General features: G+C 40.8%; 1 protein-coding gene across 2 annotated transcripts in view; it reads right to left on the reverse strand.

Moving 5' to 3' along the window:
• The window catches only part of LOC122668050 (sucrose nonfermenting 4-like protein), a 71,949-nt gene that overhangs the window by 23,083 nt on the left and 28,856 nt on the right, over nucleotides 1-20,010 (reverse strand). The window contains exons 5-8 of one of the 2 annotated variants that reach the window (XM_043864587.1): nucleotides 4,961-5,095; nucleotides 4,808-4,867; nucleotides 4,232-4,321; nucleotides 2,443-2,574 (exon numbers count right to left, since the gene is read on the reverse strand). In XM_043864587.1, coding sequence (XP_043720522.1) covers nucleotides 2,443-2,574; nucleotides 4,232-4,321; nucleotides 4,808-4,867; nucleotides 4,961-5,095 — 417 coding nt within the window. The remainder of the gene's footprint in view (nucleotides 1-2,442; nucleotides 2,575-4,231; nucleotides 4,322-4,807; nucleotides 4,868-4,960; nucleotides 5,096-20,010) is intronic. The other variant, XM_043864588.1, reaches the window with a different exon arrangement.

Raw genomic sequence — 20,010 nt, forward strand, 5'->3', positions numbered from 1 at the left:
TGCAGCATCTATTAAGCAAGTCTAAACCTCTTTTTCTTCTGCTGTCAACAGCCAGAACGTCGAAAGATAGAATTGACACAGATCTCCATTCTATGTGGGGCCCCTTTATCCCAAATCTTCCATCTTCATTCGACCAAACACTTCGTGAGACACCAGATAAAAGGAATTAATGGGAAATAAAACTCTGGCCACATCCTCCAATTCCACAACTTTATCTCTGCAAAGCACAATCAAAGATGCATTGTGAAGACTTTAAAATTCCTTCACTTCATAATCATGCAGATTTCTCTTACAATGAACTGAAGTAGCCACTTCACCGCTTTAACATTTCGCCCGGTCTGCAGATTAATAGTCAGACAACCAAGTTTTTTATCACATCTGTCCAAAAACCACTCCAAATCTTTCAACCTCCTTAAATCTTTTCTAAAACTGGACTCCACATGAGACAGGCAGGCCTTTATCCCAGCCCAAAGTTAACCCCCTCCCTCCTCTCAAAACCCAAATGATCATCCCCTTCCCCTAGCATACCTTCCTCAATAATCGAAACACTTTATTTTCAAAGTTCACCATCAAGCCCAAGACATACAGAACTTTCTAAAATCATCCCAAATTTTAACCTCACCATCATTACGTCCCAAAATAAACTTAAGTATAATCTTAACTAGATCCATGATATCCACAGATTTCTGCTAAATAACTCTAACACACAGAAATAAAAGTGGAAAAATAAAGGCTCCTCTCATCAAATTCCATGCAAGGAATTAAACACCTTCCTCGGAACCCCATTGATTAAGATAGAAACAGAACCCATACAAAATCAAGCCCCATCCAACGCTTTCTCTTCTGTCCAAACCCCATAACTTCAAGCCTTCCATTAACTTGATATAAGAGTTTCCTTCCACATGATAACAATTGACAAGACTTCTACAACTTAGTTTTAGAAATCATACCCCCAAGCCGACTTCTTGGAATGAAACCTACTCTATTACAAGGACCTCAGTGTCTTGTTTAAACATCCTAGGACATATAACAGATCCAGTCACTTTCAACATCATACCAAGACTTCAGCCACCATTTTGTATATAGTTGTTACCACACAGAATCAGTCGTCAGTCTTTTTTTTTTTTTTGATGAAACAAGAACAGACTTTATATTAACAAGAAGAAGCTACAGTTTGGAAGTTAGGGGAGTTGGTCCTAATCATCATGGATAACCCAAAAATCAGGCATCAGTCTTTGATAGCACCATCCCTTGACATTTTGGGGAAGCAGGTACATGAAATTGTTCCCTTTTTTTTATATCCCAACTTGCCATTCATTGAACTCCTTAAATTAAATATCCCAAATAGGTCACCTTATAATCCCACCATTCCTTACAAGAAGAAATAACGAAACTATCACTTCAAAACCCTGATAACACTTCATATTTCTTATTCGGTTATTCCTCAAATCTTCTTTCAAGCCAAATTTTCAAATTTGTAGGCCAGTAGATGAAATGTCTAGACTCGACGATGCCATAGGAAGTCACTCCATCCTAATTGATAAGGCTTCCAACAAATTCAAATAAGCTCCTTACTGGTATCATTTTCTACAATACATTACCTACAAATTTCCTTTTCTCCCTCATATTTCCCATCTGACAAAATTAATTATTCATTTCACCAAACTACGTCCAAGTAACTTAAAGATCTAATACACCTTTTTCTTTTCCCTCCAAGTTCACCACAAATTCCTTTTAGTAGCTACTCTCTTCCACCAAAACCCATCTACTAACATGGATGGGGAGCTTCCAAAGATGCAAAACCACTTTAAGCATGACAATTGCACACTATTAGTGTTTAAAAAGACCATTAGACCAGGCAATCAGATTGATTCAGACCATTCAACCACCGACCAAAAATGCCCAATTGTCCCATTAAAGACTATTCCAGTTCAGACTCTGGCACTGGGAGATAACATCTTTATGTTTATTTTTATGACTATAGATGCTTTGCAATAAAAACCAAATCGATTGAGAGAGAGGAGGGAAAAGGATAGAACATTTTATGACCATGGATGCTTTTGCAATAAAACCCCAATCGATTGAGAGAGAGGAGGGAAAATGATAGAGAGAAAGACAGATGAGAAAAACGAGATTGACAGTATATTGACTGTCTTACTCAGTACTTGCTCTTATCACTATAACAAGCTGCAAATTACAAAAGCACACCTGTTAATGAAAAATAGTTCCAAATTTGCCCCTTTAATAGCTTCTACATATGACATACCTAAAGAGATGCGATTTGTAACCCTATAAAAAAATTCAACATAACCACCATCACCAGTAACTAATTGGTTCAAAAAACCCACTTTGCAATTAATGAACAGGACAACTGAACTAGGAAGGTGACAGCTCCAGAAACATGCAAGAGAAGGGTAGAAAAATAAAAAAGGAAACACTCACATGAGCTAGACGTCTTGGACCTCGGCCATGCCCATCAACATGCTGGTTAAGAAGTAGTTTTACCTCCTTCCAAGCAGAGATAGTGTGTGTTTCAAGCTCTTCCTCAGTAAGATTTGAACCATGTTTCCCAAGCTGCAATTTTAGCAGGTTAAGAGTTTTTGTAGTGTAAAATATCTTGTAAGAAAGAAAACATAATAAGGAACCTTAAGGAGCTCATCAAAAGGATAAAACTTCTTGAATCTTGATATAACAGAGTGGAACTTATTATGGTATTCACATATCCCATAAAGACTACTGTAATATGTCAAGGGAAACAAAAAAAAAGGGCTACACAGTGCACCAGGCTCCCTCCACTGCGAGGTCTGGGTAGGGTCATAATTGTAATATGTCAAGCAAACAAGCAAAAAAGTAATCTCTTAAGTTTCTCAATTTAAGCTATCTCAAAATTTGTGTTAAGTTAAATAGCCTATGTCCAAAATAGAGCAACACCCTCCAATATGTTGGAGCCAGTAGTGGAAAGAAGGAAATATATGACTAGTGTCAAGGGTGCCTGAAAAGCAGCTACATTGGAGTCAGATCTACAGCCGTGAAAAGAACCCTAGCAAGCCTTCTAATTTATTTCATGTCTATTTGAACAACACAAGCAAGGGGTATCAGAGATTAAAGAAATGTAACCCGGAGATACTATCATTAATAAGGTGGAAATGAGAAGAGAAAATTCCATCCTATTAACTTGAGATAGATTTGCAGGACAAAGAGATTCTCGAGCATTGGCTGTTGGATCAAAGGCCACTGGCCATGCATCACTTATATTAGAAAGTGTATACTCAGATTTAGTGAAAAACCAACTTGTTAACTTGAGATTTGCCAGACAAAAAGATTCTCGGGTATTGGTTGTTGGATCAAGGGGACATGCGTTACTCTTATTGGAAAGTGGGCAGAGAAATTCAATAAGAATGCATGGCTCATTGACGGGAGATAGTTGGCGACTTGGCTGATGGCTCTAAGTATGGAAATTGCAATCAAGGTAGTTAGAGGTTTGCAAGATACGGTAAAGTTTTAATCATAGTTGTCAAGGCAACTAGGAGACCCCCAAGGCATTGGAGGGGGCCTGGACGCCAAGGTGACCCAAGAAAAGCGTTCAGCAAGGGGTGCCTTGTTGGTGTTGCCTTAATGCCCAAACACCCTCCAACGCCTTGGGTCCCCTAGATGCCGTGACAAATATGCCACCTGGACGCCAAGGCAAAGCCTTGACAACTATGGTTCTAATATTGGCGAAGACTAAGACTTGCATATGTAAAATATCCCAAAAATCTCCATCAAAATCACCAAAATAATGACTTTGAATGCCCACCAAATGAAGATCATAGGACCCTTCATAAGTAAGTTCCACAAATTTCCTGGATTAGAACTATCTATAAAAAGAAGAATGCCTGGTAGTATATACAAGATTTTCCCACAATCCAGATCAATATGGTAGTATCCCAAATAGTTAAGGGGCGTACCCAGTGCACGAGGCTCCCACCACTGTGGGGTCTGGGGGAGGGTTATAATGTACGCAGCCTTACCACTCGAACCCGTGACCGTCACTTTGAAGCAACCTTACCATTGCACCAAGGTCCACCCTCATAGTATCTCAAATAGTTATTAAAGTAAAATACATTAATTTCCAAAAGTAACACCATGGAAGACCATGGTAAGCAAGAAATAAACTTCTACCATAAAAAAATGATAGTATTATTTTTATCTGAAGAAAGCAGTCGCAACAGGAAATTCCTTCTGCACATACCTCTCTCAAGATTAAGATGAAGTCCAATGGAGTAAGGACGCTGACAACTTGCCCCTTGCAGAAATCCCATAGAGGAGCCATGGGAATCCCCTGCACATAGCTCGACTCAGAACAGATGTGTTGTACTTGACAAAGTTAAATCTTATGCCCCAAAGAAAATGAAGTTGTAAAGAACATTATGGAAAAGCAAGAAAATGGAAACAGAGATTAGTAATATAGTTTCCAGGAAATGCGTAGGAAAGGGAATTGAAATATCCCATTTCGCATATATCATCACTGAAAGAAACACCAGTGCATACTATGTCATGATGGAAGCCCATATCCCCAAGCAACATAAAACACCACCCCTCTCTACAGAAATTTTCAAATTTTATATGGATGAGAACTTTATTTTGGAACAATTATTGCTTTTCTCCCAAAAATCCAAATGCTTCATAAAAAGCTAAGCATAAGATTTGTCAAGATAAAAGTATTAAGTCACCTCAACAGTGTATAAATCATGTAAGGGAAAAATGCAGATTCTGAAAATAAATTGAAGGCACCTCGATTCTAACCTTACAACAATCAAAAAGATACCTGCTCATATAAAATGTGGAATGCTTGCTTCACAGGTACATCGACATCCAAAGTAATGATCTGCAGTGAAGACACATTGAAGTCAGAACACTTGAATCCATAAGATTCAAATTGTCAAATCTAGGGTTCTAAAAAAGGGTGAAGCATCCAAACCTTGCCCGACTCAGGAAGTAACCCAAAAGCTTCATGTGTGGACAAGAATGCAGAAATACGATGGCGAGAGACCTCCAGATCAGTTTCTGAGAACCTTGGCACTGCCTCCTGTAGAGTACCATCTGATAGCGTGACCTGTTTTGTGTTACAAAAATAAAATAACGAAAATATTAAAATAAATCATCTGATATATTTTAGACTTTTTAAGTTCTCTTAACCACTTCTATATTTAGATCCCACCATTAAAAGGAAATTTTTTATGCACAGAGATGAACTCCTAGTTTGAAAAATCAATGTTATGCCACTAATCTACTTTATTCCCCACCCAACCCATAGTTAGCATGTTCGAGAATGGGTATTAAACGGACTAGATGGTAATAATACTAATGTAAGACTAGAACCAGAATAGGTCTAATCCCAGGCAGGATCAAATAGAAAACCCTCCAATAAACAAGAAATCATATAAGGGAACCAAGAGAACAATGGGAACTCAAATGAGGGAACAATTTCCTTGGTTGAAGTAACAAATAAAAACCCACAAATTTGTAACCTATTGAAGCAGCAATGATCATGATGTGGTAATCTTCAAGAAATCGATGTGACAATCTGTTGAAAGAAATCCCAGCAACTTGTAGCACTCTTGAGATCGATTTGAACAAAATTAGGGTTTGAATTCAAGAATCGATGGAAGGGGATGGGGGAATGGAATGTGCATCTCACCCTAGGCCTCTCACCTATCCTATCTCAGGATTTCAACATTGCATAAGCAAACTATTTCATTAATCAAATTCATGTACAATGCTGGCCTCCCTTACAAACTTATTTGTTGAGATTGGGAAAAATGACTTGTGCCTAATGTGACACAAGCCCTCTTTATTTACAATATGGAGAAGAACAATCTAGAATAGGGTATAGGAAAGTTTTAGCCCTAATAGACAATTCTACCCTTGTACCCATTTACAACACTCCCCTCAAGTTGGTGCATAGATATCACACATGCCCAACTTGGAAACAATAGAATGAAAAATCCTACCACTAAGTCCCTTAGTAAATACATCAGCCAACTGATCAAGAGAAGGGACAAAGGAAACACAAATGAGACCGGACTCCAGCTTCTCCTTGATGAAGTGACGATCAATCTCCACATGTTTAGTCCTATCATGTTGTACTGGATTGGGAAATGCTGATAGCGGATTTGCTATCACAATAAAGCATCATAGGAAGAGTAACAGGAACAACCAAATCAAGAAGATCATGGAGCCATAAGAGCTCGCAACTGCCATGTGCCATAGCACGAAATTCTGCTTCAGCACTAGAACGAGCCACAACAGCCTGCTTTTTGCTTCTCCAAGTAACCAGGTTACCACCTACAAAGGTGCCATAACCTGTGGTAGACCAACGATCATCAGGAGAGCAAGCCCAATCAGCATCAGTAAAAACCTCAACTCGAAGATGATGATGAGGAGAGAAAAGGATCCCATGGCCTGGAGCAGTTCAAGTAACAGAGAATACGATGACTTGCTTTCATATGTGTGAAATATGGGTCATGCATGTACTGACTGACTAAGCTGATGGCATAAGCAATGTCAGGATGAGTGTCAGCAAGATAAAGCAATCGACCAACCAAACGCTGATATCTTCCCTTAATCCACAGGCTCACCTTCTTTACTAAAGAGATGAGCATTTGCATCAATAGGAGTGTCAGCCAGTTTGCAACCCAAAAGTCCTGTCTCAAACAAAAGGTCAAGAGTATATTTCCTCTGAGACAAGAAGATCCCTCGAGCAGACCTAGCCACCTCAATGCCAAGGAAATAACGAAGCTGTCCCAAGCATGGTTCGTGATCTCGGATCGGATCAGCCGATATCGGCCCGATCAGATAGGTATCGGTCGAGGCCGATCCCGAGATTTAACCGATACGGAAAGGTTTGATTGGATCGTTCCTTGGATCGACCAACTTAGTTAGATCGGCCAATCCGATCCTTGACCGATTCGACTAAATATTTTTTTACTTTTTCAAAGTTTGTAAGTTTTTTTTTTTTTTTTTTTTTATATTATCTAGACCGATATTGACCGATCCGATCCTGAGATCAAAACATCCATTAACTTTGGCCAATACATGACCCGATCCATAAAAAAACTATTTGGCGGGTTTTTTTACCGATCCTAACCGATTTGTACCGATCCGGAAAGGTTTTGGCAATGACCGATACCGAGTCCGATACCTAGATTTTGAACCTTGGTCCCAAGTCTTTGATTTCAACTTCAATACCCAGGTAGCTGATGAGCACATTTATGTGTGAAATTATCCCATTTAATTCTGCATTTTTATCTGCTTAGAATGGAGCTATTTGGGTACTTTTCTGTATTTTCAGGGGACAGGGTATTTTCGGCATATTGGAAGAACTGGAGAATAAGTGCATTTTCGGAGCCTAAATTGAGAAAAACCAATTTGGAGGAGTTCAATGCTACACAAGCCCGGCCCAATGAAGACCTCTTGTATTTTCGAGTTCAGGGGGTGGCCCCCACCTATCTCCACCGAATTTGGTCTTAGGGGGTAATGCGCATAAAAGATGTTGAATGGAAGGATTTGGTGCAATCTAGGCACCAATTTACCCATGGATCGACTCACATGTGATCAAGGGTGAGATGGGAAGAAGTTTCAATAAAGACCTAAGGGCATAATCATAATTTTAGAAAATTGGGAAATTTTCAGAAGATATCCGATATTGGGCTCATATCGTCCGGAACATTAATTGGAGCATCTTTAATTCTCGAATTGGGTTCATCTGGGGTCAGGATGGAGTTATTTTCACAAAGAGGATTTTGATTAAATTTAGAATTTAGGTTAAATTCTCGCTCCTCCATAATATCTCTCTCTCTCTCATCCCACTACGGTTCCTAACTTTCCTACTTCTCCCAATTCTCTTCTCTCTCCTATTTCTTCTCTTCCCTCACATGCTGCCTACATCTCTCTCCCATCTCTCCTAAATCTCTCCCATCTTCCTACGGCTCTATCTCCTAATCTCTCCTAAAATCCTCCACGATCTCATCTCCCTCACCATTCCCAATCCCTCTCTCCCATCTCTTGTAATATCTCTTCACTTCCTCAAGGTTCCCCATCTTTGCTTTATTACTCTCATCTCTCCCATCTCGGACTAGCTCTCCAACATTCACAACCGAGCACATTATCACTCATCATCATTCCATCTTTCGTTTCATCGTCTCCTCTTCTCTTTTCTTCTTCTTCTTCTAAGGATTTTCCTGGACAGCATTCCGCAAGAAAACCAGCCTCACCTTTGAAGCCGCTCCAGCTCTCTACTTGGGTATCACGTTCATGGAAGATCACCATTGCTGCCCCCTATCTCTTAGCGCCATGAGCGGCTAAGTATTCTCTATCTTTAGGTGTAGATGAACCAATGGTAGTTGTTATGTAAAATTCTGGTTTGCATTCTTTATTGCTTGATGTTGAGGCCCCATCCCTATTTGGATGATTTTAATTGATGTATTTAGTTGAGGAATTTTGTTTCTGTGATTCAATATTTTTTTCATTCAAGCAATAGTATTTTGTTCTTATGTGGTTGTACCAATGATGGATTATAGCTGAACGAACTAAGCGTATCAAGCCCTGTAGCAAGGGACGATAGTACTCGTCAAGATAGTCCATACCTAGGAAGAATCCTACATTCTGTGGTGTTATTAGGCCTGTGGTTATAATAAACCGAAGCATGCAACCGAATTGAATAACAACCCATTGGGGATTCGAACCCTAAAGATAGTCTTCTCCTGTATTTGCATATCGTTGTTAGCTTAGATTCTTTTCTTTCGTTCGTAGTTTAAAATCAGATTTATTGCACTTTAATTTTCATCACTTTCATCTAATCATCTCAGTAATTTAGCCTTCCAGTTCCCCGTAGATCGACCCCTTACTTGCTACTTGCTAGATTAATTTAGGGTTTATTTTTTATCACTTAACGACATGATCTAATTTTGGCGCCGTTGCTAGGGAACCGAAGCACAGTTGCTAAGATTGATTTGTGTTAGTATGTTTTAGTTCTAATTTTATAATTCCAGAATTTTATTTTTAATTTTTTTTTCTTATTATTAGGTTAGTTTTAGTACCGTATAACTAGCATTCTCTTTGTTTTTTAAGGAAACCGAGTAGATAGAGCAAGGACGGACTTTGCGTTTGGACTGCTCTTTTTAGTTTCGGTGTTTTTAGGATTTTATGTAATTAGGGTTTATTTTATTTTATGTAATTTTTATTTCCAGCATTAGATTGGGTGTTTTGGTTTATTTTAATTTCCCCAACCCCTTAAGATCATATGTGTAACCGTTCATCGGGGGGCAGCACGTGGAATTGCGCAACCGCCAACACCAGGTAAGTATTTTCGTCAGTTTTTAATTTTTTTTAGTTCTGATTTTTATTTTTATTAATTGTTTTTTTTTTATTAGTTATCACGTTTTAATTTACTAGTTTCAATTTTTGTTTAATTAGCATGTTCAACCTGTGTTGTGTTTTATGCATGGTTGGCATTCTTTGCACCCCAACCTGACTACCCTTGACCTAGAAATAGAGCAATCTTTGGCTAGACTTAAGGATAGTAATAAAATGGGTGACGAGGATCAGCCAAGAAGGCCGCTGAGTGAGCACTTCACTCCAACTGCCTATACCCCTGCATCTTGTATTCAGTCGCCTGCCATTCAGGCTGCTCAATATGAGATCAAGTCCAGCATCATTCAAATGTTACCATCCTATTATGGACTTATTAATGAGGAGCCTTACAAACATCTTGATGAATTCTTAGAGGTATGGTCTACAGTCAAAATCCAAAACCTCTCTGAAGATGCCCTAAAGTTGTTTCTGTTCCCATTCTCTTTAAAGGACAAAGCCAAACACGAGCTCATTCCTTAGATTCGGTTAGGATTTCTACAGGGGCGGGAATGCAGCAGGAATTTCTGAAAAAATTCTTCCCCATTGGCCGGACTAATAGCCTTAAGCGAGCCATTACTAGTTTCTCCCAATTAGAGGGTGAACAATTTCATGAAGCGTGGGAAAGACTTAAGGTATTACTTCGGAAGTGCCCCCACCACACTGTCCCGAAATGGCAGTTAGTCCAGTGTTTTTATGATGGTCTTCGTGACCGATATAGGCAGATGGTGGACTCCTTTTGTGGAGGAACATTTATGCACAAGAATGAGACCGAAGCGTGGGATCTTTTTGAAACTCTTAGTGAGAATTCCCAACATCACGCTTCAGCCTCTCGAACTGAGATTCCACACACAAGCAGCCAAAGAAGGGTGGTCTCTATGAGATCAATCCAACTGTAGAAATGACCGCAAACATTGACATTCTGTCCAAGAAATTGGATTATTTGATGTCTGTAGGACAAAATTCTATGTCCCCTTTCCCAATGAGTTTCCCTCCACCCAATTAGACTGAAGCCTGTGCCCTATGTGCTAGCCCTAGTCACTATGTGACAAACTGTCCTTCGGCTGCACAATACCCTGAGTTTGTTCAGGAACAGGTACAAGTGGCTCAAAGTTTCCCTACACCGAGTAATGATCCTTTTTCCAACACTTATAACCCGGGATGGCGAAACCACCCAAACTTTTCATGGTGGAACTCAGTGCCTAATAATCCTCCAAACCCACCATATAGGCCACCATTTAATCTTCAATCCAATGCCTATAGGGGTGGACAGCAACCATATCCTCAACCCCAACAGAATCAATCCTTTGAGGAGAAGGTGCTAAAAGCATTAAGTGGACTCGAGCAGAACACACAATTGCTACACTCACATACTCAGTCCATTAATAAGCTAGAGAACCAACTTGGTCAACTAGCTGATGCTATAAGTAGGAGGGAGGCTGGCCAATTGCCAAGTTAACCAATAGGTAACCCAAATAGTCAAACGGTATAGGGAAAGAGCAAGTCCAATCGGTCACAATCTTGAGGAGTGGTAATAGGGTGGAAAAACCTAATGCACCCTTGACTACTAATGGGACGTTGCCCATTAATTCTCAAAACCAAGCAGAGGTTGAGTCAACCCTTGAGAATTCAGGTGGTGATGTGGAAATACATGAGCCCAGTACAGAAACACCACCTATGGTAGTCACTCATCAGTTCCCAAGGAAGGGGTTGCACATTCCTATTGTGGAGGGACCATCACCTGATTCTTACATTCCAAAGGTTCCTTTTCCCCAAGCCCTTCAGACACCATCCCCAGCCTTTCCAGATCTAAAGGGCGCAAAGATGCAAGAGATGATTGACTTATCCCAACAAGTTCGCATTAATCTCCCCCTTTTGGATGCTATCAAGCAAGTTCCTGCTTACGCTAAATTTTTGAAAGACCTCTGCACCCAAAAGCGTAAGTTGAGAACTCAAATCCCTAAGACCATCCATTTGACTGAACAGGTTAGCTCTGTAATTTCCAGCCACCTACCCCCTAAACTTAGGGATCCAGGTGCGCCTCTTATTTCTTGCATCATTGGAAATCTTTCCATTAGTAGGACACTACTTGATTTAGGGGCTAGTGTGAATATTTTGCCTAGTTCGGTATATGATAGATTTGGCCTTAGGAGATTTGAAACTCACTAAGGTCATCCTTCAGTTGGCTAATTGTTCAGTCAAGACACCTCGTGGATTGCTAGAGGATCTTAGTGAAGGTGGATGAGTTGTACTTTCCTGTGGACTTCCTTGACCTTGATATGGATACAGTCACCACAGCCAAGCTTCCCCCTATCATTTTAGGGCGCCCCTTCTTAACTACTGCAAATGCTTGCATAAATTGTAGATCGGGTGCCATGGACATCTCTTTTGGGAATAAGAAGCTTAGGCTCAACATCTTCAATGCATCCTTAGGTTCAATTCGAGAGGAAGAGTGTTTTGCATTGGATTTATTAGATGAAGTTGTGGCTGATTACACTTCTCACCTGCTTATTGATGACCCTTTGCAACACTATGTAATGTTTGGAGATGAGTCTGAGGCATATACTGAAGAGGTGAACACCTTGCTAGATGCCCCACCCTCTTTAGTATGACCACCTTGGACAGTTAGGATTGAGCCTCTCCCCCCTTTGGCTGCATCTCCCCAATCTTCTTCTCTAATATCCTCTCCAAAGTTGGAGCTTAAACATCTCCCTTCCACCCTTAAGTATGCATTTTTAGGGAAAGGAGAGACCTTACCTATTATTATCTCATCCGATCTTTCATCTAGGGAAGAGGCTCAACTGTTGGAAGTTCTTTCTGAGTACAAGGCCGCCATTGGTTGGTCCTTGGCTGATCTTAAGGGTATTGACCCTTCAGTTTGTATGCACAGGATTTATTGTGAGGATGGAGCAAAACCCTTTAGGAATCCACTGCGTCGTCTGAATCATAATATAAGGGAAGTAGAGAAGAACGAAGTAGTAAAGTGGCTTGCTGCTGGCATCATATACCCTATCTCAGATAGTCAATGGCTCAGCCCCACTCAGGTTGTCCTTAAGAAGTCCGGCATCATGGTTGTTCCCAACGACCAAGGTGATCTTGTCCCCACTCGTACCACTACAAGCTGGCGTGTTTGTATTGATTATCGAAAACTAAACAAGGTCACCCGCAAAGACCATTTTCCTCTGCCCTTCATTGATCAGATTTTAAAGAAATTGGCTGGGCAGAGCTACTGCTGTTTTCTTGATGGTTATTCGGGATACAATCAAGTCCCTATGTGTCCCAGTGACCAAGAGAAAACAACCTTCACTTGCCCCTTTGGTACATTTGCATTCAGGCGCATGCCCTTCAGGTTGTGCAATGCTCCAGCCACCTTTCAAAGGTACATGATGGCCATCTTTTCTGACATGGTTGGCCAATCTTTAGAGGTTTTCATGGATGATTTCTCTGTCTTTGGGTCATCTTTCAATGAGCGTCTCCACCGGTTATCTCAGGTTCTTAAACGGTGTGTGGGGACCAACCCCATTCTTAGTTGGGAGAAGAGCCATTTCATGGTTCAGAAGAGATTGTCCTTGGCCACATTGTTTCTGCACAAGGCATTGAGGTTGACCCGGCCAAGGTTGATTTGATTGCTAAGTTACCCCCTCCTACTTCTGTTCGGCAAGTCCGTTCTTTCTTGGGCCATGCCGGCTTCTATAGGCATTTCATCAAAGACTTTAGCTTGGTTTCTAGGCCCTTGTGCAGTCTGCTTGCAAAGGATGCCCCTTTTATCTTTGATGCTAAATGCCTTATGCTTTCCACACCCTTCGTGATTCATTTGCTAAAGCACCCATTATGAGGTCACCTGATTGGTCTCTCCCCTTTGAGATCATGTGCGACGCGTCCAACTATGCTGTTGGTACTGTTTTAGGCCAAAGGGTTGATGGGAAGCCTATTGTGATTTACTATGCTAGTAAGACCCTCTCTGATGCTCAGATGAATTACACCACTACTGAGAAGGAGTTACTAGCAGTAGTTTTTGCCCTTGATAAGTTTAGATCATATCTTTTGGGCTCGAAGGTGATTGCCTATTCCGATCACGCAACTCTTTGGCATCTCCTATCCAAACGTGATGCTAAGCCGAGGCTCATCTGATGGATTCTCCTCCTTCAAGAGTTTAACCTGGAAATTCGAGATAAGAAAGGGTCAAAAAATGTTGTAGCAAACCATTTATCTCGTATTCCCCTTAATCCTTCCACTTCTGAGTTGGTTCGGGAAACCTTTCCCGATGAGCAGTTATTTGTTGTATCTTCTAAACTGGCTCCTTGGTATGCTCACATTGTGAACTACTTTGCTAGTGGGAAGATTCCTTATGATTGGGATAAATCAGTTAAGGATCGCTTCTTCTCATTGCAAAAGTACAACTATTGGGAGGATCCTGAGTTGTTTTGATACTGTTTGGATCAGGTCATTAGACATTGTGTCCCTAAGAGTGAGTTCCAGAGTATATTGTCTTTTTGTCATACTCTCGCCTGTAGGGGACACTTTAGTGGTAACAAGACTGCAGCCAAGGTGCTGCAGAGCGGCTTCTATTGGCTTACTTTGTTTTGGGATGCGCATGTTTTTTGTAAAACGAGTGTTAGATGCCAACAGGTTAGTAATCTTTCCCGACGAGACATGATGCCCCTCAATCCTATTCTGGTCGTTGAGATTTTTTATGTTTGGGGGATCGATTTCATGGGCCCATTTCCTACTTCGTTTGGTCATGAGTACATCCTAGTGGCAGTTGACTATGTTTTAAATGGGTCGAGGCTAAAGAAACCAAAACCAATGACCATATGGTTGTTATGTCTTTTGTTTAGAGTCACATTTTTAGCCGCTTTGGTTTCCCTAGAGCTATCGTCAGTAATGGTGGCTATCGTTTCAAATACTGGATAGTTGGAGCCTTGTTGAAAAAGTACTCCATCACTCACAAGGTTGCTACTCCGTACCATCCATAGACATTTGGTCAAGTGGAGGTTTCTAACCGAGAGACAAAGCGAATCTTGGAGAAGATGGTTAGACTTGACCGTAAGGATTGGTCTACTCACCTAGATGACGCTTTATGGGCTTACCGGACAGCTTATAAAACTCCTATTGGTATGTTTCCATATCGATTAGTTTTCGGTAGAGCCTGTCATCTCCCAGTTGAGTTGGAGCATCGGGCATTTTGGGCTATCAAGACATTTAATTTGATATGTCCGAAGCTGGCTCCAATCGTCGTCTCCAGTTATCTGAATTGGATGAATTGCGCAACGATGCTTATGACAACTCGCGCCTCTATAAGGACCGGACTAAAGCTTTTCATGATAAACATATAGTTCGAAAGTCCTTTGAGCCCAACCAGCGAGTGTGGTTGTTCAATTCCAAGTTGCGCTTATTCCTTGGAAAGCTTAGATCTCGATGGGATTGCCCTTTTGCGGTAGTTGATGTTCCCCCTCATGGTGCTATGGAGGTTCGTAACCCTCAGGCTGGGCATACCTTTAAGGTCAATGGCCAAAGATTGAAGCCGTATGTGGATGGCCTTGCTGATGGCCAACTTATTGAGTCGTTGGAGTTGCATGATGTGATCCTTGACTCTCCATGAGTCATCCTGAGTCTGGTTGAAGACTCTAAACATAGCGCTTTGTGGGAGCAACCCACCATTTTTCTTTAGACCTTTGTTTTCTTGTGGTTGTTTGTGTTTTGTTTTTTTAGGTAGCTGTTCCAGTTTGTTGGATGTGCTGCGCTGCCATATCTTGATGATTCCCGCTAGCTGGTATATTCCCTCCTTATCCTTGTTCTTTATTTTCTGCATACATTGAGGCCACTACATAATTTAAGTATGTGTGTGTGGGGGGGGGGGGAGCTTGATTGGCAGATTTTTATTTTGGCTCTTGGTAATATTTACATGTCTTTCTATTACTTTGATGCGAAGCGCAGGAGAGAGAAACTTAGGAACCCTAATCTGAAGTACTGAAAACCCTGTTGAGAGGACAGTAGCTAGTATATATCTTGAGGTGGGATTTGACTCAAACAATAAGAGCCCCATCTTGTCTGAATGGACGGAACGCTTGTCTGTCTTGTGATTCCTTGAGCTTTTGGTTAGGAGCTGAGACCAAGTTTTGGCATGACATAAAAAAAATAATAATAAAATAAACGAAGGAGATAATAAAAGTAAGAGTTGAATTCCTTAGAGCTAGACAGGGCACTCCGCCTCAGGAAGCAAGGTGACTTGATCGATACTCCTTCGGATAAAACTTCTGAAAAAGAACTCTAGCATCACTATCCTTGTGGATATATATAAGAAGCAAAGCTACCAAGTAACTCGGGTGTCTTGTGTAGTGACCCTGCATGGCATTTGAGGAACAGTAGTGGAGTAACAAATGTAGTTCAGTAGAAAAAAAATAAAAATAAAAATAAAAAGAGAAAGAAAGAAATGTCATTGCCTTGGTACAATTGTATGGTAAAAAATGCTCTGAAGCCTAAGTCCTTGGCTCCCTTGACGTCATGAGTGGTCTTACCTTAAGTGAGGTGGTGTTTGGAAGATATGAGGAGATTCCCTAATTAAGATGTCTACCTGTTGCTAGAATCAATACTGGGTAATAAGAGCTCAAGTGTGGGGGTACCTTTGTCTTTTTTATCTTAAGTAGAGTATCTTGGTTTCGGATTTGGTGTGTGCTTCTTACCCTTTGTTAAAGTTTAAATTTGCGATATTTTTTTTGGAATCATAAATTTTGTGTGTATATTCCCCACAAACACTCACAAGACAAAACTCGTCCATTAGGGGTAACCTAGAGGTTTAAAGGCTTGTTGCACATGCTAAGTGCAAGCGTGATTCCTACGAAAGTGAGTTAGGGTTTTTGTTTTCTTTATTTTCTTTTTGCTCGAGGACTAGTAAAATTTAAGTGTGGGGGTATTTGATGAGCACATTTATGTATGAAATTATCCCATTTAATTCTGCATTTCTATCTACTTACAATGGAGCTATTCGGGTACTTTTCTGTATTTTTAGGGTACAGGGGTATTTTCGGCATATTGGAAGAATTGGAGAAAAAGTGTATTTTCAGAGCCTAAATTGAGAAAACCAATTTGGAGGAGTTCAATGCTACACAAGCCCAGCCCAATGAAGACCTTTTGTGTTTTCGAGTTCAGGGGGTGGCCCCCACCTATCTCCACCAAATTTGGTCTTAGGAGGTCATGCACATAAAAGATGCTGAATGGAAGGATTTGATGCAATCTAGGCACCAGTTTACCCATGGATCGACTCACATGTGATCAAGGGCAAGATGGGAAGAAGTTTCACTAAAGACCCAAGGGCATAATCGTTATTTTAGAAAATTAGGAAATTTTCAGAAGATATCCGATATTGGGCTCATATCATTCGAAACATTAATTGAAGCAACTTTAATTCTCGAATTGGGTTCATCCGGGGCCAGAATGGAGAGTTATTTTCACGAAGGATTTTGATTAAATTTAGAATTTAGGTTAAATTCTCTCTCCTCCCTAATATCTCTCCCTCTCATCCCACTACGGTTCCTAACTTTCCTACTTCTCTCAATTCTCTTTTCTCTCTCCTATTTCTTCTCTTCCCTAAAATCTCTCTTCTCTCACATGCTGCCCACATCTCTCTCCCATCTCCTCACGGCTCTATCTCCTTATCTCTCCTAAAATCCTCCCCAATCTCATCTCCCTCACGATTCCCAATCCCTCTCTCCCATCTCTTGTTATATCTCTTCACTTCCTCGAGGTTCCCCATCTTTGCTTTATCACTCTCATCTCTCCCATCTCGGACTAGCTAACATTCACAACCAAGCACATTATCACTCACCATCATTCCATCTTTCATCTCATCGTCTCCTCTGCTCTTTTCTTCTTCTTCTTCTAAGGATTTTCCTGGACAGCATTCCGCAAGAAGACCAGCCTCAACATTGAAGCCGCTCCAACTCTCTACCTGCGTATCATGTTCATGGAAGATCACCATTGCTGCCCCCCATCTCTTAGCGCCATGAGTGGCTAAGTATTCTCTATCTTTAGGTGTAGATGAACCAATGGTAGTTGTTATTTAAAATTCTGGTTTGCATTCTTAATTGCTTGATGTTGAGACCCCATCCCTATTTGGACGATTTTAATTGATGTATTTAGTTGAGGAATTTTGTTTCTGTGATTCAGTATTTTTTTCATTAAAGCAATAATATTTTGTTCTTATGTGGTTGTACCGATGATGGATTATAGTTGAACGAACTAAGCGACCAAGCCCTGTAGCAAAGGACAATAGTACTCGTCAAGATAGTCCATACCTAGGAAGAACCCTACATTCTGTGGTGTTATTAGGCCTGTGGTTATAATAAACCGAAGCATGTAACCGAATTGAATAACAATCCATTGGGGATTCGAACCCTAAAGATAGTCTTCTCCTGTATTTGCATATCGTTGTTAGCTTAGATTCTTTTCTTTCGTTCGGAGTTTAAAATCAGATTTATTGCACTTTAATTTTCATCACTTTCATCTAATCATCTTAGTAATTTAGCCTTCCAATTTCCCGTAGATCGACCCCTTACTTGCTACTTGCTAGATTAATTTAGGGTTTATTTTTTATCACTTAACGACACGATCAATAGCCTTTGAGGCGAGAGATCTCATCAACATCATCACTGGTGACAACAATATCATCAACATAGACAATCAAAATAGCAATCTTACAAGCAGATCGCTTGATGAACAATGTGCGGTCAGCATTGCTTTGAGTGTAACCAACCGACGCCATAGCCCTATGAAACCTCCCAAACTAGGCACGAGGTGACTGCTTCAATTCATATTAGGCACGTTTCAGCATGCACACCTTTCCCTGAGTCTTAGGAGAATCAAAACCCAGTGGAACATCCATATATACCTCTTCTTCAATATCCCCATGAAGAAAGGCATTCTTGACATCCAATTGTTGTAGGTCCCATCCCGAATTGACAGCCACGGATAAAAGAATACAGATAGTGTTTAACTTCACAACTGATGTAAAGGTCTCATGATAATCTATCCCATATGTCTGTGTAAAGCCCTTGGCAACAAGTATTACCTTATACCGGTTAACTGTACCATAAAACTTCTGCTACACAATGAAGACCCATACAACCAACAGTCTTCTTTTGAGGAGGAAGACTGACAAGATCCCACACATCATTTTTCCTCAGAGCCTGCATCTCTTCAACCATAGCTGCGTTCCAGTATGACTCCTTAAAAGCATCCAGCCAGTTCTTAGGACTAGAAACAGACGAAAGAGAAGACACAAAAGTGAAATAGAAAGGAGAAAGAGAATCATAAGAGACGACCTGAGCAATGGGGTGAATAGTGTAAGACCGAGTACTTTTGCGGACAGCAATAGGTAAATTAAGTGTGGGATCAACCAAGGAGTCAACGACAGGAGAGGGTGAAGAATCACCTTTGTTGAAGGGAACTAGAGCAAGACCTGGATCAGTATCAAGAGGCGGTGATTGACTAGGTAGAGTAGGTGTGATGGTCACAATGGGCTGCTTCTGCTGCTTTCTAACATAAACACGCATCTCTGGTCTAGGCCGAGTAGTGTCACGTGGAACAATCTCCCCCTGAATGTGAGTATCTGGAACTAACGGTGGCAGCACATCAAGAGGTAACTCATCTTCAAAAGAAATAGAAGAAGGCTCCCCTTGAAGAGGAGTCGCAGAGTAGTAAGCCACGGACTCATGAAAAATCACATCCACTGTCACAAACCAATGTTGAGTAGGAGGATGGTAACACTTGTATCCCTTTTGAGTGGCAGAATAACCCAACAAGATGACCCATCTTCAAGAGAAATAGAAGATGGCTCCCCCTGAGGAGGAGTCGCAGAGTAGTAAGCCACAGACTCATGAAAAATCACATCCATTGTCACAAACCAACGCTGAGTAGGAGGATGGTAACACTTGTATCCCTTTTGAGTGGCAGAATAACCCAAAAAGATGCAGAAGAGGCCACAGGGATCAAATTTACCATGGGAATGATGATCATGAGCATAGCAGACGAGATGGCATGCGATTGATGAGGAAGGCTGCTATCATCACTGCATCACTCCAATAGTGTGGAGGGACATGCATTTTACACAAAAGAGAGCGAGCCACCTTTAAAAGATGTCGATTATTCCCTTCCGCAACCCCATTCTGAGCAAGAGTATCAACACAATTGGTTTGATGTAGGATGCCATGGGTAGAAAGGTAAGACTGAAAAGAGCCCCCCATGTATTCACGGCCATTATCACTGCGGAGCAGCTGAACCGTGGTTGTGAACTGGGTCTGAAGTCTGAACCATAGGATGGAAGTGCTGAAAGCAAGAAAAACCTCCCCCTTGGTCCACATCAAATAAATCCAAGTAGTTCTAGCATGACAATCGATAAAAGTAACAAACCAATGGAAGCCAGTAATAGAAGTACAACAGGAAGGCCCCCAAATATCAGAGTGAATTAATGAAAAAGGAGTGGCATTTTTATTATTTGAACTAAAATAAACTGATCGAGTTTGTTTGGCCCAAAATACAAGCCTCACAAAAAAAAAATCACTCGATTTACAATGCTTAAAATAAGAAAAAAGACGAGCTAATGCTCCTAAGGAAGGATGACCC

Source organism: Telopea speciosissima, chromosome 7 (genome assembly GCF_018873765.1).
Source record: "Telopea speciosissima isolate NSW1024214 ecotype Mountain lineage chromosome 7, Tspe_v1, whole genome shotgun sequence".
Classification (NCBI taxonomy): domain Eukaryota; kingdom Viridiplantae; phylum Streptophyta; class Magnoliopsida; order Proteales; family Proteaceae; genus Telopea; species Telopea speciosissima.